General features: G+C 40.2%; 1 protein-coding gene across 1 annotated transcript in view; it reads right to left on the minus strand.

Annotated features, from left to right (window-relative positions):
* Ranbp2 (RAN binding protein 2) overlaps positions 1-12,276 on the minus strand; it is a 56,773-nt gene extending 44,497 nt beyond the window's left edge. Inside the window, exons 1-4 of the mRNA XM_027388341.2 lie at positions 12,092-12,276; positions 5,432-5,499; positions 3,699-3,810; positions 2,015-2,167 (exon numbers count right to left, since the gene is read on the minus strand). Of these exons, the coding sequence (XP_027244142.1) occupies positions 2,015-2,167; positions 3,699-3,810; positions 5,432-5,499; positions 12,092-12,163 (405 nt within the window). The 5' untranslated portion in view covers positions 12,164-12,276. The remainder of the gene's footprint in view (positions 1-2,014; positions 2,168-3,698; positions 3,811-5,431; positions 5,500-12,091) is intronic.
* Between the last annotated feature and the right edge of the window lie 579 nt (positions 12,277-12,855).

Raw genomic sequence — 12,855 nt, forward strand, 5'->3', positions numbered from 1 at the left:
TTTGTAATTCTGCGAGGAGTAACCTTTCCATCCCTAACAACCATAATTGTAATTAGTAAATGAAATATAACACCAAAAAGGTAGTAGCTCACTCACTCAGTTCTTTGATCATCTCATACATGTCCAAAACCAGACATTTGTCTTGATACAAGTGTTCAAAATTGATATCTGATCATATCACTCTGACCATGTGTTCTTCTAGGTCACTGGAGACTCAAATACCCTCAAGTGCCACATCTATACGTCTCCACGATGAAAAGCCCTTTCAGCACACTTATACTGCCAAGATTTAATTATCCACAACACATGGATTTACTTTCTTCTCCATCAAGCTAAAATGCAGTAACTCTTAATACTCTTAATTCCTGCTTGTTTGCAAGAATCTCTTCACCTAATTCCCTCTACCTTTCCTATGAGGATCCCTATACCATTTTTTTGTTGTTGTTATTATTGTTTTTGTTTTTTGTTTTTTTCTTTTGGTTTTTCGAGACAGGGTTTCTCTGTGTAGCTTTGGAGCCTATCCTGGCCCTCGATCTGGAGACCAGGCTGGCCTCGAACTCACAGACATCTGCCTGCCTCTGCCTCCCGAGTGCTGGGGATTAAAGGCATGTGCCACCAACGCCCGGCTGGTATCTCTTTCAAAATAAGGTGAAAGTGTTAAAACTTAGCCCTGTGTCCCAGCACTTGGGAGGAAGAGACAGGTGGATCTCTGTGAGTTCAAAGCCAGCCTGGTCTACAGAGTGAGTGCCAGGACAGGTTCCAAAGCAATACAGAGAAACCCTGTAAAGAGAGAGAAAGAGAGAGAGAGAGAGAGAGAGAGAGAGAGAGAGAGAGAAGGAAGAAAGGATTAAAACTTCTAAAGGACCCAGTCATATTGGTGCACTTTTAATTCCAGCACAAGGGAGGCAAGAGAGGTAGATCTGAGTCTGAGGCAAGCCTGGTCTGCAATGTGAGTGACAGGACATCCAAAACTACAGAAAGAAATCCTGGGGGGGGGGGGGTAGAGGAGAGGAGAGCAAAAACAAAAAAGTATATAACAGCATTAAAAGGAACCAGCTAATTAATATATATATATATATATATTTCATTTGATCTTTTATAATGTATGCATATCTGTATCTATATATGAAATATTTTCTACAAAAGGGCTACTTAGTGAGCTGTATTTTCTCAGTAAAGAGTAACAAGTGGTACACCTTTAATCCTAGTACTCTGGAGGCTAAGACAGGAGGACTATGAGTTTGGGGCCTGTCTAGTATACATAAACAAGTGTGTCAAAAACAAACAAATGTAAAGCTGAGTATGGTAAAGCTCCCTTTACAGTCCAGAACTAGAAACTTCCCTCAAAGAAACCACACAAAGTAACATAATGAATTTTCAACATTTTTAGTAATTATTCTGAATAATCTGCCTTATTTTCTGTTTGAAAGTCTCACGCTTCCAATTTTTAGAACACATTTCTTCCTGTTGTTTTGAGACAGGGTATCATTACATAGCCTTGGCTGCCTTGAAACTTGCTATGTCATAGCAGGCTGGGCTTGGAATCAGAGATCTACATTCCTCTGCTTCCCAAGTGCCAGGACTAAAGGCTAGACCAAACACATATCTTTCTAGTCATTTTAAGCTTTCAAGCTGTAGATAATTATCTAACTAAGCAAAATTTTATGCCAGAGCTTCTTTTACATCTTACCCCCACCACACACAAAACCTTACCTCCACTGATCACAAAATGATACAATCTATCATACCAACTACACTGTACAAAACCAAAAAACTGTAAAATCACTAGGATATTATTGCAGAGGTCTATCTGAGATAGCATCTGTAAACTATTATGCTGCCTAGTCAGACAACACTCAGAAAGGTTTTAAAAGAATTATTTAAAGATGTTTAGCGAAAGCACCAATGTGCTCCTCTGTTAAGTTTGCTATTGAGAAGTACTGGTAATTCAAAACAATAAAAATGATATATCCTAGTTTTTTCCTCTCATATGTTGCTGAGGTTGTGACTTTACCTTAAGCTTATAAACGGCAGGACTTCCTGGGAAAAGTTTGGCAGCTCTTTCAACCCAGTATTTTGCTCTTCCATCGGTTATGCCATTTTTACAAAGCAATTCTGCAATCTTTAACACAAGATCTTTTTGTGTTGGGTTTAACTCCACTGAACGCTGGTGTAAGAAAAAATAGCAAAAACGGAAATTACAAATTGTATAGAGGTATAAATAAGTACATTCAATCATCTAAAAAAATTCACTATACATAATATTCTTATTTTCCAAAGATTTTTTTAAAAAGTTATTATATATGTGTGCCTGTGTGTGCATTATGCACACACATGAATGCAGATACTCAAGAAGGCCACAAAAGAGGGTGTCAGATCCCCTAGAATTTGAATTACAGGGAGTTGTGAGCTGTTCCATGTGGGCACTGAGAACCAAGCTCAGTACAAGAGTAGTTAGCATACTTAACCTGAGCCACCTGTACCGATTTTTTTGTTTGTTTTTTCAAGACAGGGTTTCTCTGTGTAGCTTTGGAGCCTATCCTGGCATTCGCTCTAGAGACCAGGCTGGCCCTGAACTCACAGAGATCCGCCTGCCTCTGCCTCCCAAGTGCTGGGATTAAAGGCGTGTGCCACCAACACCCCACCTGTACCGATGTTTAAAATCCTCTTCCTAAATGATGCTATTTTAAAGCTGTTAAAGCATCAATAGTTTTTGTGGAGCAGGTGTGGTATCAGATAACCTTAATTCCAGCACTGAGGAGGCAGAGTCTGGAGGATCTATGGGAGTTTGAGGCCAGCCTAGTCTACAGAGTGAGTTCTAGGACACCCAGAACTATATAAAATGCCCACAAAAAAAAAAATAAAAAAATAAAAAAAAAGCATTGCTTCTGTAAATTTTTTAAAAAATGCATGAGATCATTCTCTCTGACTATCTTCAGGTTTTCTTAAGTTACATTTTTATTTGTTTCCAGGGGAGTAGGTGCTCCTGTGACATAGTACACCAGTTGAAGCCATAAGACAGCTCCCTTTTTGTACCTTGTAAGTTGCAGAAATCAAACTCAGGTGGTCAGGCTCAAGCACCTTTACCAGCTGGGTCATCTCCTGAGCCTACACTTAAAATTTATGTGTTTTAAATATTCAAAATTTTAAATATGTTCCAAGCTAAGCCACTTAAGTTTTATTGCTTATTTTCACTACATTAATAAAATTAATGTGAATTATTTATTATATACTATGGGCATCACCTGTAAGGCTGTGCAAAGGTTATACTTTTTTTTTAAAAATATGTACAAGTTTTTTAGCCTACAGGTTATGTCTGTGTACCATGCGTGTGCCTGGTGCCCAGGGAGGCTAAAAGAGGGCATTAGATCCCTTGGAAATACAATTACAAATGGCTGTGAACCACCACGTGGGTGTTGGCAGTGTAACCCAGTTCCTCTGGAAAAGCAGCCCATGCTCTTCACTGCTGAGCCCTGCTCCAGCCTCACATAGGCTGTACTTTTTTGTTTGCTTGTTTTGTTCTGTTTTTTAAGACAGGTTTCTCTGTGTAGCCTTGGCTGTCCTGGAACTCACTCTATAGATGAGGCTGGCTTCGAACTCACAGAGATGGGCCTGCCTCTACCTACCAAATGCTGAGATTAAAGGCATTCGACACTACCACCCGGCACATAGACAGTAATATGTCTTTAATTAATTACCTTATAACATTCAACAGCTTTGTCAGTATTTTCTTCGACTTCATAAAGAAGACCCAAAAATCTGTGGGCTTTAGGGTCCCTCTCTTGCACATTGATATATGTAGAAATGTATCTGTTTTAAAATATAAGAATAATAGATTAAATAAGTTTTAAAATAATCTTCAGTCATTAAACTTACAACTATACTGAAATACTGACAAGAAGACTGAATCCTAAACCAAGCACCCATCCAATTATTCTATTGTATTCAATTACTGGCTACCAAATTTATTTAACATGGTGTCCAAAAATATTCATTGCAAAGTAGCTAACAATTATACAAACTAACAGCATATTACTCATTTTGCTACTTGACTCAAGATGTATTTACTTGTCCTCTGCAAGAGCAGAGTACCCTTAACCACTAAGGTCATCTCCCCAGGCCCTCATTTCAACAGAAAGTGCTACATTTGCCAAATGGTTTTTCTTTTGCTACCAAAAAAAATGAGTGCTTTTTTTTTTTTTTTTTTGGTTTTTCGAGACAGGGTTTCTCTGTGTAGCTTTGGAGCCTATCCTGGAATTAGCTCTTGTAGACCAGGCTGGCCTGGAACTCACAGAGATCCTCCTGCCTCTGCCTCCCAAGTGCTGGGATTAAAGGCGTTCGCCACCAACACCCGGCTGCATAAATTGTTTTTTTCTTCCTGATCACATTTAGTAAAGCACTAGAGTTTCACATAAAAATAAGCAAAATGACCATAATCTACAAACTAGAACGTAAAACACTAAAAGTTTCTCAAACCAAGAGAATATATTTACTTTTTAAACAAGAAAATAATTTCTAAGTACTATAATCAGCTAAATTTGAACAGAAGAAAAATTGCTTGACTAACCAAACAGAACTAATTCTTTTCTTTTTCCATCCTTAATTTGAGTGGCAATGTGTATAGTGTGGTGCATACATGGAAGTCAGAGGACAATTTGCAGTAGCTGGTTCTCTCCTTCTACCATATGGGTTTCAGGGGTCCAGCTCAGGTCATCGGGCTGGAGGCAAGCACCTTTACGAACCAACCCCTAATTTCTATGTACAAAAATAAGTTATCTTCTAGGTTCATTAACAATGTGAGAGAAAGAGACCAAAGACCAAACCTATAGAAGAAAACCTCTCACATTAACAAGAACAACAGTTAACAGTCTCAATGCGCAATCTACAGAAGGTATCATCACTTTCCTTCTGGGGAGAGGCTGCTAGATATCGACCCAGCTGCCCTGCTCCTACTTAAAATTCAGAGACAAATAACTGTGATTCTCTAAAGAACTGTCCTAGGATAACCAGGGTTACAACCTTCACTGCTTTTGATAATCTGTCTCCCCTTTAACTTCCTCCTCTAAGCTATTCTGAGTAAGGAAATTAGACCCAACCAGTTTCTTGTCATGTTGGTCAGACAGCAACTACTGAGCTGTTAGGTTGGCTATTCCCTGGCCATGTAAGTCTGTGTTTGTTGCTTCTCTCCAGCTAAGTGAAGCACCAGATATCTAACCAGGAAGAAATTTAAATTCAAAAATGATCTCTTTCATTCTACCCAAGGGCAATTTTAGAAACTGTTTTAAGACAATTTCTGCACTAGATAAAAAACAGAAGTAAGGAAGAAATACTCATTAGAGGTGCAATCTAACAAATGTCTGAGAGCATAAACCACTTATTCCAGAATACACAAGAATGAAAAAGTAAAACCTATTTCCAGGTTGGCACTTACTTTTTAGCAAGATCATATTCTTTAGCTTCATAGTACAGCTTTGCAAAATAGAATCCTTTCATTGACTTCTAAAAAAGAATTGAATGGTTTTACTGTTCATATTTTGAAATACTGCACAACATTTTCAAAGGGCAAATATGCCGTAACAAGTTTGTTTGTTTATTTATTTAGGTTTTTTGAGACAGGGTTTCTCTGTGGCTTGGAGGCTGTCCTGGAACTAGCTCTTGTAGACCAAATCACTTGTAGATCTCAAATTCACCGAGATCCCCCTTCCTCTGTCTCCCGAGTGCTGGGATTAAAGGCATTCACCACCACCGCCCGGATTCCTAACAAGTTTAATATTAATTTTTTTCATATAAAAAGTAAAAATGTTGCCTGAATGTGTGTGTGTGTGTGTGTGTGTGTGTGTGTGTGTGTGTGTGTGTATACATACATACATACATACATACATCTTAAGAGTTAATGAATGGTTCCAAATTTTATAAATTTCATAAAAAAATAAATTCAAGAGTAGTTAAAACAGACATCAGGAGTCACAATTCAAGGCTGGTGAAATAGTTTACACCTGTAGTCCCAAGCACTCAGGAAGTAGAGGCAAACCTGAGTTTAAGACCATCCTAAGCTCAAAATCAGCCTGAGCTATAAGACAGATACAGACAGACAGACAGACAGACACACACACACACACACACACAAAGAGACAGACAGACAGACAGACAGACAGACAGACAGACAGAGGAAAAAGTTTACTCAGAGAAGCTAGGCACACCTTGCATGCTTTGTACTGCCTCCCTGGCATTACTTTACAGGTAAGTCCATAGAAGCCAGCTTTTCTGGGGAAAGGGACACATACTAGAAATCTCTCCTTTCCTCCCTGTGTAAGAAGCCTCCTTGGGAAAGCATTTCAGATCTATTAAGCTTCTGGACACTACATGGCCCATGTCTTTTTAAAAGATCAGTATTTTACACACAGATTTTTAAAAGGCTGAAATAAAATTTGATATTTTGTCTTGTTTTTTGAAGCAGGGTTCAGGTTATGTAGAATCAGGACAATCTCAAAGATCGACCTGCTCTGGCCTCCCAAACTCTGGAATTATAGGTGTATACCACAGCTGACTTTGAAATAAAATTTGAATTCTTCAAATAAACCTATTTCATATCCTGGATATTTACTACCATAAACTGCCAAGTCCAGAGTACAGCTTCACACAAGCTATGGTCTAGGGGCGGAGAAATGGCTGAGTGGCGAAGAGTAGCACCCACAAGGCAGCTCTCCACTTCTTCTGAGCTCCATGAGCACCAAGCACACAGCGGCATACACATACATGTAGGCAGAACACTCACACACGTTAAAATTAAAGTTGCCAATGGCTTTGGATACTCAAGTATTACAAAGACTTTTTTCTTGGAAGCAGGAGGCACTCCTGTTTGTTTTTCCTCTTTCTGTGATGGATAATTTAGCTATCTTGGGATGTTGACAATAGAACTGGTTCAGACATTCCTGAGACCTATCAGCTTTACTCTACTACTGACAAGCTGTCTCAGTAATTATCCTTCAAAAAGGGAATTTGGGAACTAAAGTTTGATATCTGGTGTCTGAACTAATGAACTAAAACCAGTATAAATTCTGATACTTAGAATGCCAGTATCAGAACATTCTAGCTGAAGGCTTCAAAAGACCTCTAGAACACAGCACTGTTTCAGAGAGCTAGTCTCCGGGTGTCATTACCACAACATTCTGCTTATGTCCTTAACAGCAGTGATCAAAGTCCTAACTGCTTTTATTGTTTTGTATGTGTTTATCTATCCCTTCAACTATAGGGCACACTCGTGTATGACCCTAGTTGCTAGATTCCAACCACTGAACTACAGGTGGTAATAAGTATTCAATATATATTGAAGCACAATTTTGCAATCATGATTTCCTTGGGATTAATTTCAAGGACAGTTTAAAAATTCTAAAAATTTACTCTTTTCCTTATATTACTCACTTTCCTCAGCAATGTTTGTAACCAGTTCTACTCAGTATTAGAATGTCTAAGAACTCAGGTTTTTTTTTTTCATTTCTTTAATCTCTGCTAATTTAGTATGCAGAGGAGGATCACCTCTTGAGTTAAGACACTTTTATAAGTATAATCAAATACTAAGTATACATTCTCAATAAACTTTCATGATCACCAATTTTGTAGCCGGAAAATGATAATTAACTAATCCTTAAGGATTTTTCTGGCAGGAGGTGTGTGGGGGGGGGGAGATATAAACCTTGAACTTCTGACCCTTTTGCCTCTACTCCTGGATACTGAGATCACAATTATGGGTTGCTATGCCCAATCTTATTTGGTTTTGGCAACCAAAGCCAGGGCTTCATGATGCTGGACAAGCACTCTTAGAACTGAGTTACACATCAAGCTGCTCCTTAAGGACTCTTGCCACTGATACTTAAGGTTATTTCAAAATGTATCCAGTTGTCATTTGTTTCAGTGTTCAATGTATTTAAAAACAAGATTGATTTTTTTTTAGCAAAAATGTTTTCTTTTCTGTTTACTCTTTAGTGGTTATATGCTAAGAAAGGCCATTCTCACCTGAGATTCATAAAATTTTCATCTCTATATTCTTTTTCTCTAAAATTACTTTGAAATCTAATACTTATTTTTGTAAGTAAGTAGCATACACTGGACCCTTTGTTTCTAAAAGTCATTAACCAACTATTAATTTTCAAGCAATACCTATTAAATAACCCATCCATTAAACAACTAATCCTTTTCTACATCCATTTGGAAAGTAACCCAATTTCTATGTGTAACAGAATCCGTTTTTGTTTTTAAGCCATGTTCTCACAAACTGACCAGAAATGCTGCTGTAGCTCAGGCTGCAAATGAACTCACAGTGATTCTCCTAGTCCAGCCTCCAAAATGCTAGGATTAAAGGCCTGAGCCTTTATTTACTTATTATTTATATTATTTGATTTGATTTGTTTGGGTGCCTTGCCTACTTGTATGTCTGTGCAGCATGTGCATTCAGTGCCTGCAGAATCCAGAAGCATCTGATCCCCAAGTTAGTTGTGAGCTGCCATGTGAGTCCTGGGAAGAGCAACCAGTGCTCTTAACCTCTGGGCCATCATTCCAGCCCTTAAAAACCTACAAAGCTATATAACCAATGTGTATGTGTTTTTGCAAGTTCATTAGAAGGGCAAGTAGAGGAGATATGTTGCTAACATAAATTTGTAAACTACAGGAACATAATATTTAAGATAACGGGCTGGAGAGATGGCTCGGTGATTAAGAGCTCTCTGGCTGCTCTTTCAAAGGATCTACGTTTGACTCCCAGAACCAACATGGCAGCTCACAACCATCAGTAACTCCAGTGCCAGGGGATCTGATGATGCTTTCTTCTGGCCTCCGAAGGCACAGGAACACATATGAGACATAGAGATAAACATAGGCAAAACATCCATACACATAAAATAAATTTTAAAGGGGGCTGGAAAGATGGCTCTGCAGTTAAGAGCACTGGCTGCTCTTCCAGAAGACCCAGGTTCAATTCCCAGCATGCACATGGCAGCTCACAACTGTAACTCCAGTTCCAGATTCGATACCTTCACACCAATGCACATAAAATAATATTAAATAAACTAATAAAAATAAATTTTAAATCTGTTTAAAAGATTTCAGATAGTGGATAGTGGTGGTGCACGCCTTTAATCCCAGCACTCGGTAGGCAGAGGCAGAAGGATCTCTGTGAGTTCCAGGCCAGCCTGATCTCCAGAGCAAGTGCCAGGATAGGCTCCAAAGCTACACAGAGAAACCGTCTCGAAAAACCAAAAAAAAAAAAAAAAAAAAAAAAAAACCAAAAAAAAAAACAAAAACAAAAAAAAGTCTCAAAAAAACAAAACTAAAGATTTAAGATAATTAAAGCTGGCAACGTGGCTTCAGCAGGTAAAGGTACCTTTCCCTCAAGTCCACAAACCTAAACTCCATCCCTAGGCCAAGAGAAGAGAACCAACTCTAGCAAACTTTCCTTTGACTCCCACAAGAGCGCTTATTCTCTCTCTCTCTCTCTCTCTCTCTCTCTCTCTCTCTCTCTCTCTCAGTAAAATGAAATAAGATAATAAATTTGAATTTGAAACATTGGTAAAAAAAATAAAGAAATTGAAAACCTATAAATTGACAGCAGGAACATAAGAAAGTACAGTCACTATAGAAAGGAGTTTGAGGGCTCCTCAGAAAACCTGTTGTAAACTCAAGGGAATTAAAAGCAGACACTAAAATATTTTTACATCATTGTTTGCTACATTGTATGTATTGGGCAAAAGATACAAACAACCTAAATGTCAATCAGCAGTAAATGAATAAGCAAAATGTGGCATACCTAAGTATATATATATATATATATTATTATTCAGCCATTAAAAATGGATGACTCGCCTGGCGTTGGTGGCGCACACCTTTAATCCCAGCACTCGGGAGGCAGAGGCAGGCAGATCTCTGTGAGTTCGAGACCAGCCTGGTCTATAAGAGCTAGTTCCAGGACAGCCTCCAAAGCCACAGAGAAACCCTATCCCGAAAAACCAAAAAAAAAAAAAAAAAAAAAAGATGACTCTTAACACCTGCCACAACATGAATGATCTTGAAAATACACCAAGTGAAATGATCTAGACACAAAAGAACAAAATATAATATCCTACAAACATGAAATATCAATAACCAAATTCATAAAATACAAAACATAAAATACAGGTCACCAGGAGCACAGGAAAGAAGGGCCTGTGGCATTATTTCTTAGTGGTTACAGAACTTGTTTGGCATAACTTTTTTTTTTTTTTAACTACAAAGGGTTTTGGTTAAACAACACACTGTGTTAATGCCACAAAAGTGAACAATGAATGAAAATAGTTATGACAAACTTTCTTATGGTTGTTGCTCTCCAAGTTGGTCACTATCCAACCCAACCAATCTTACATCAAAAAGTATTTTTAAAAAATATGTTGGTAGCTGGGCATGGTGCACACCTTCAATGGTGCACACAAGCAATTGGGAGGCAAAGGCTCTGTGACTTCAAGGCCAGTCAGAAACAGAAAAAGCAAAACTGAATACATACAAATTATTTGCTTGTCACTGTTCCTAACAAAATTTAACAACTATTTTTATAGTATTAGGTACTATTATTTGAGTATGCCTTATTTGAAATGCTTGGCATTAATAGATTTCAGCGTCTCTGGGTTTTGCTTTTTTCCTTCAGGTTTTTAAGTATTTTCAAGCATATGAGATATCCTGGTGACAAGACCCAAGTCAATATAAATACATTTGTTTAATGTAGACTTTATACACAGAAACCTGAAGGTATTTTCATTTGATAATGTTTTGTGCCCTGGAACTTTGATTTTGACACATCAGAGGAAACTGGCTGTAAAATTTCCCCTGTGGCATACAGCATTAAATGAAGTTGAATTTTGTTTTGTTTTCCAAGACAGGGTTTTCTCTGTGTAACAGCCCTGATGTCCTAGAACTCACTCTGTAGACCAGGCTAGTCTGTGCCTCCCAAGTGTTGGGACTAAAGGCGTGTGCCACCACTGCCCAGCATTAAACATGAAATTTCTTAAGATCACTTTGGATTCTAGTTTTGAGGGGTTATTTTTATTGGACTGGATTATCTAACTCTTTCAAACTACCTAAGAAAAGATTAAAGGTAACAGAAAACTATGCTGTTTGCATAAGGGACTTGTGCATCCGTGCATTTTTGTATAAATGGACGATCATAAAACCCTTAGAGACAACTATTTTTCAGAATTAAAAAAAAGACAAACTGAACTGTGTGTTTGCAATAGATAAACTGAAGCTCGCTGTATTTCAAGGTTGCCCTAAATGTTTAACATGAATCAAAACTGTGTTTTTATTGATGAAAAGTCTATACTATATCAAATTACAGTTTAGAAATGGCAAAACCCGACTCTTCAACCCCAGAAAAACTGACTCTAGAGCCTCTGAACATCTCCACCGGCGAACCCTCTTGAAGAATATAAAATAATCATAAACACATGAATGATTTCAAAATTAGAAAAACAGCCACGGAACATGTTACGGGAAAACGTTAGCAACGTTAAGGCACAGCAACTACTGCCTGTAAAGAATTTAAAATTTCTGACCTTCTACCTTTAAGTAAAAGAACTTTTTAAAAAGCCAAGATAGCTTCCAAAGGAGATTTTGGGAAAGGCGATGTAAGGAGCGGGGCACAGCAACGGAAGACTCCAATTAAGGGCCTCCCGTGCGACGCGCCCTGCGAATGCGGCTGTTCGTCCGCTCCATGTCCACGGAGCCACCCGCACAACGGTAAAAGCCCCCCGCCGGGCGGCGTCAACCTCCCGGGCAGACACGGCCTGCGTCGCCGGATCTGTCTATCCCGGGGGCCGAAGGCGCCTGCCGCTGCCAGGCGAGCCCCGAAGAGCGCCCCAAGCCGGCCTGCCCCGCCGAGACCGAGGCAACGAGGCCCGAGTGAGCCCGCGGCCCGCCATGAAGAGGAAACGCGGGCGGCCGCAGTGCCCGCGCCTCCGGTGCTCAGCAGCGCCACGCCACGCCGCCCGCGGCCGCCTCCGCTCCAGCCGGAGCCGAGGCCGCCGGGAGCCATGACGCCGGCTGGCCGGCCGGCTGGGCCGGACCTGCTCACCTCTCGCGGCGACGGGGCGGAGCCCTGCACCGAGGCGATGTACCGCTCCACCTCGGCCTTGCTGCGCCTCATCGCGCCGCCGACCAGGCTCCCCGAGAGCGGGAGGCCAGCCCTGGGGCCTACAGCCGCCGCTGTCTCCAGGAGGTGAGCACCGAACACCGGTGACGCAGCTCCGTCGCGAACGGATGGGGGCGGCGCGTGCGACTCGCGTCATCACCGTGCGCCACGCTGCGGTCTGACGCGCCTGTTTGTCGCCTCCCGCCTTCAGACCACGTTACCGTTTTCTCTCTCTCTCCTCTCTCTCCTCTCTCTCTCTCTCTCCTCTCTCTCTCTCTCTCTCTCTCTCTCTCTCTCTCTCTCTCTCTCTCTCTCTCTCTCTCTCTCTCTCTCTCTCTCTCTCTCTCTCTCTCTCTCTCTCTCTCTCTCTCTCTCTCTCTCTCTCTCTCTCCTCTCTCTCTCTCTCTCTCTCTCTCTCTCTCTCTCTCTCTCTCTCTCTCTCTCTCTCTCTCTCTCTCTCTCTCTCTCTCTCTGTCTGTCTCTCTCTCTATATATATATATATTCCCCCCTTTTCAAACGAATGTGAATAACTCTTCCCCCCGGGAGGGGGGGTGTAAAAAACTCTTTATATATTTCATTAGTGGTACATCACAAAGAGGACCCAAAATGACAGCGCCCTGAGAGTCCGACCTTTTTGACGCTCCATCTAGTCAAATTTTAAAAGTTGATTTCCTTTTAAAGAGACGAACTTCATCATTGTCTTTTC

The sequence above is a fragment of the Cricetulus griseus genome (assembly GCF_003668045.3).
Source record: "Cricetulus griseus strain 17A/GY chromosome 1 unlocalized genomic scaffold, alternate assembly CriGri-PICRH-1.0 chr1_1, whole genome shotgun sequence".
Classification (NCBI taxonomy): domain Eukaryota; kingdom Metazoa; phylum Chordata; class Mammalia; order Rodentia; family Cricetidae; genus Cricetulus; species Cricetulus griseus.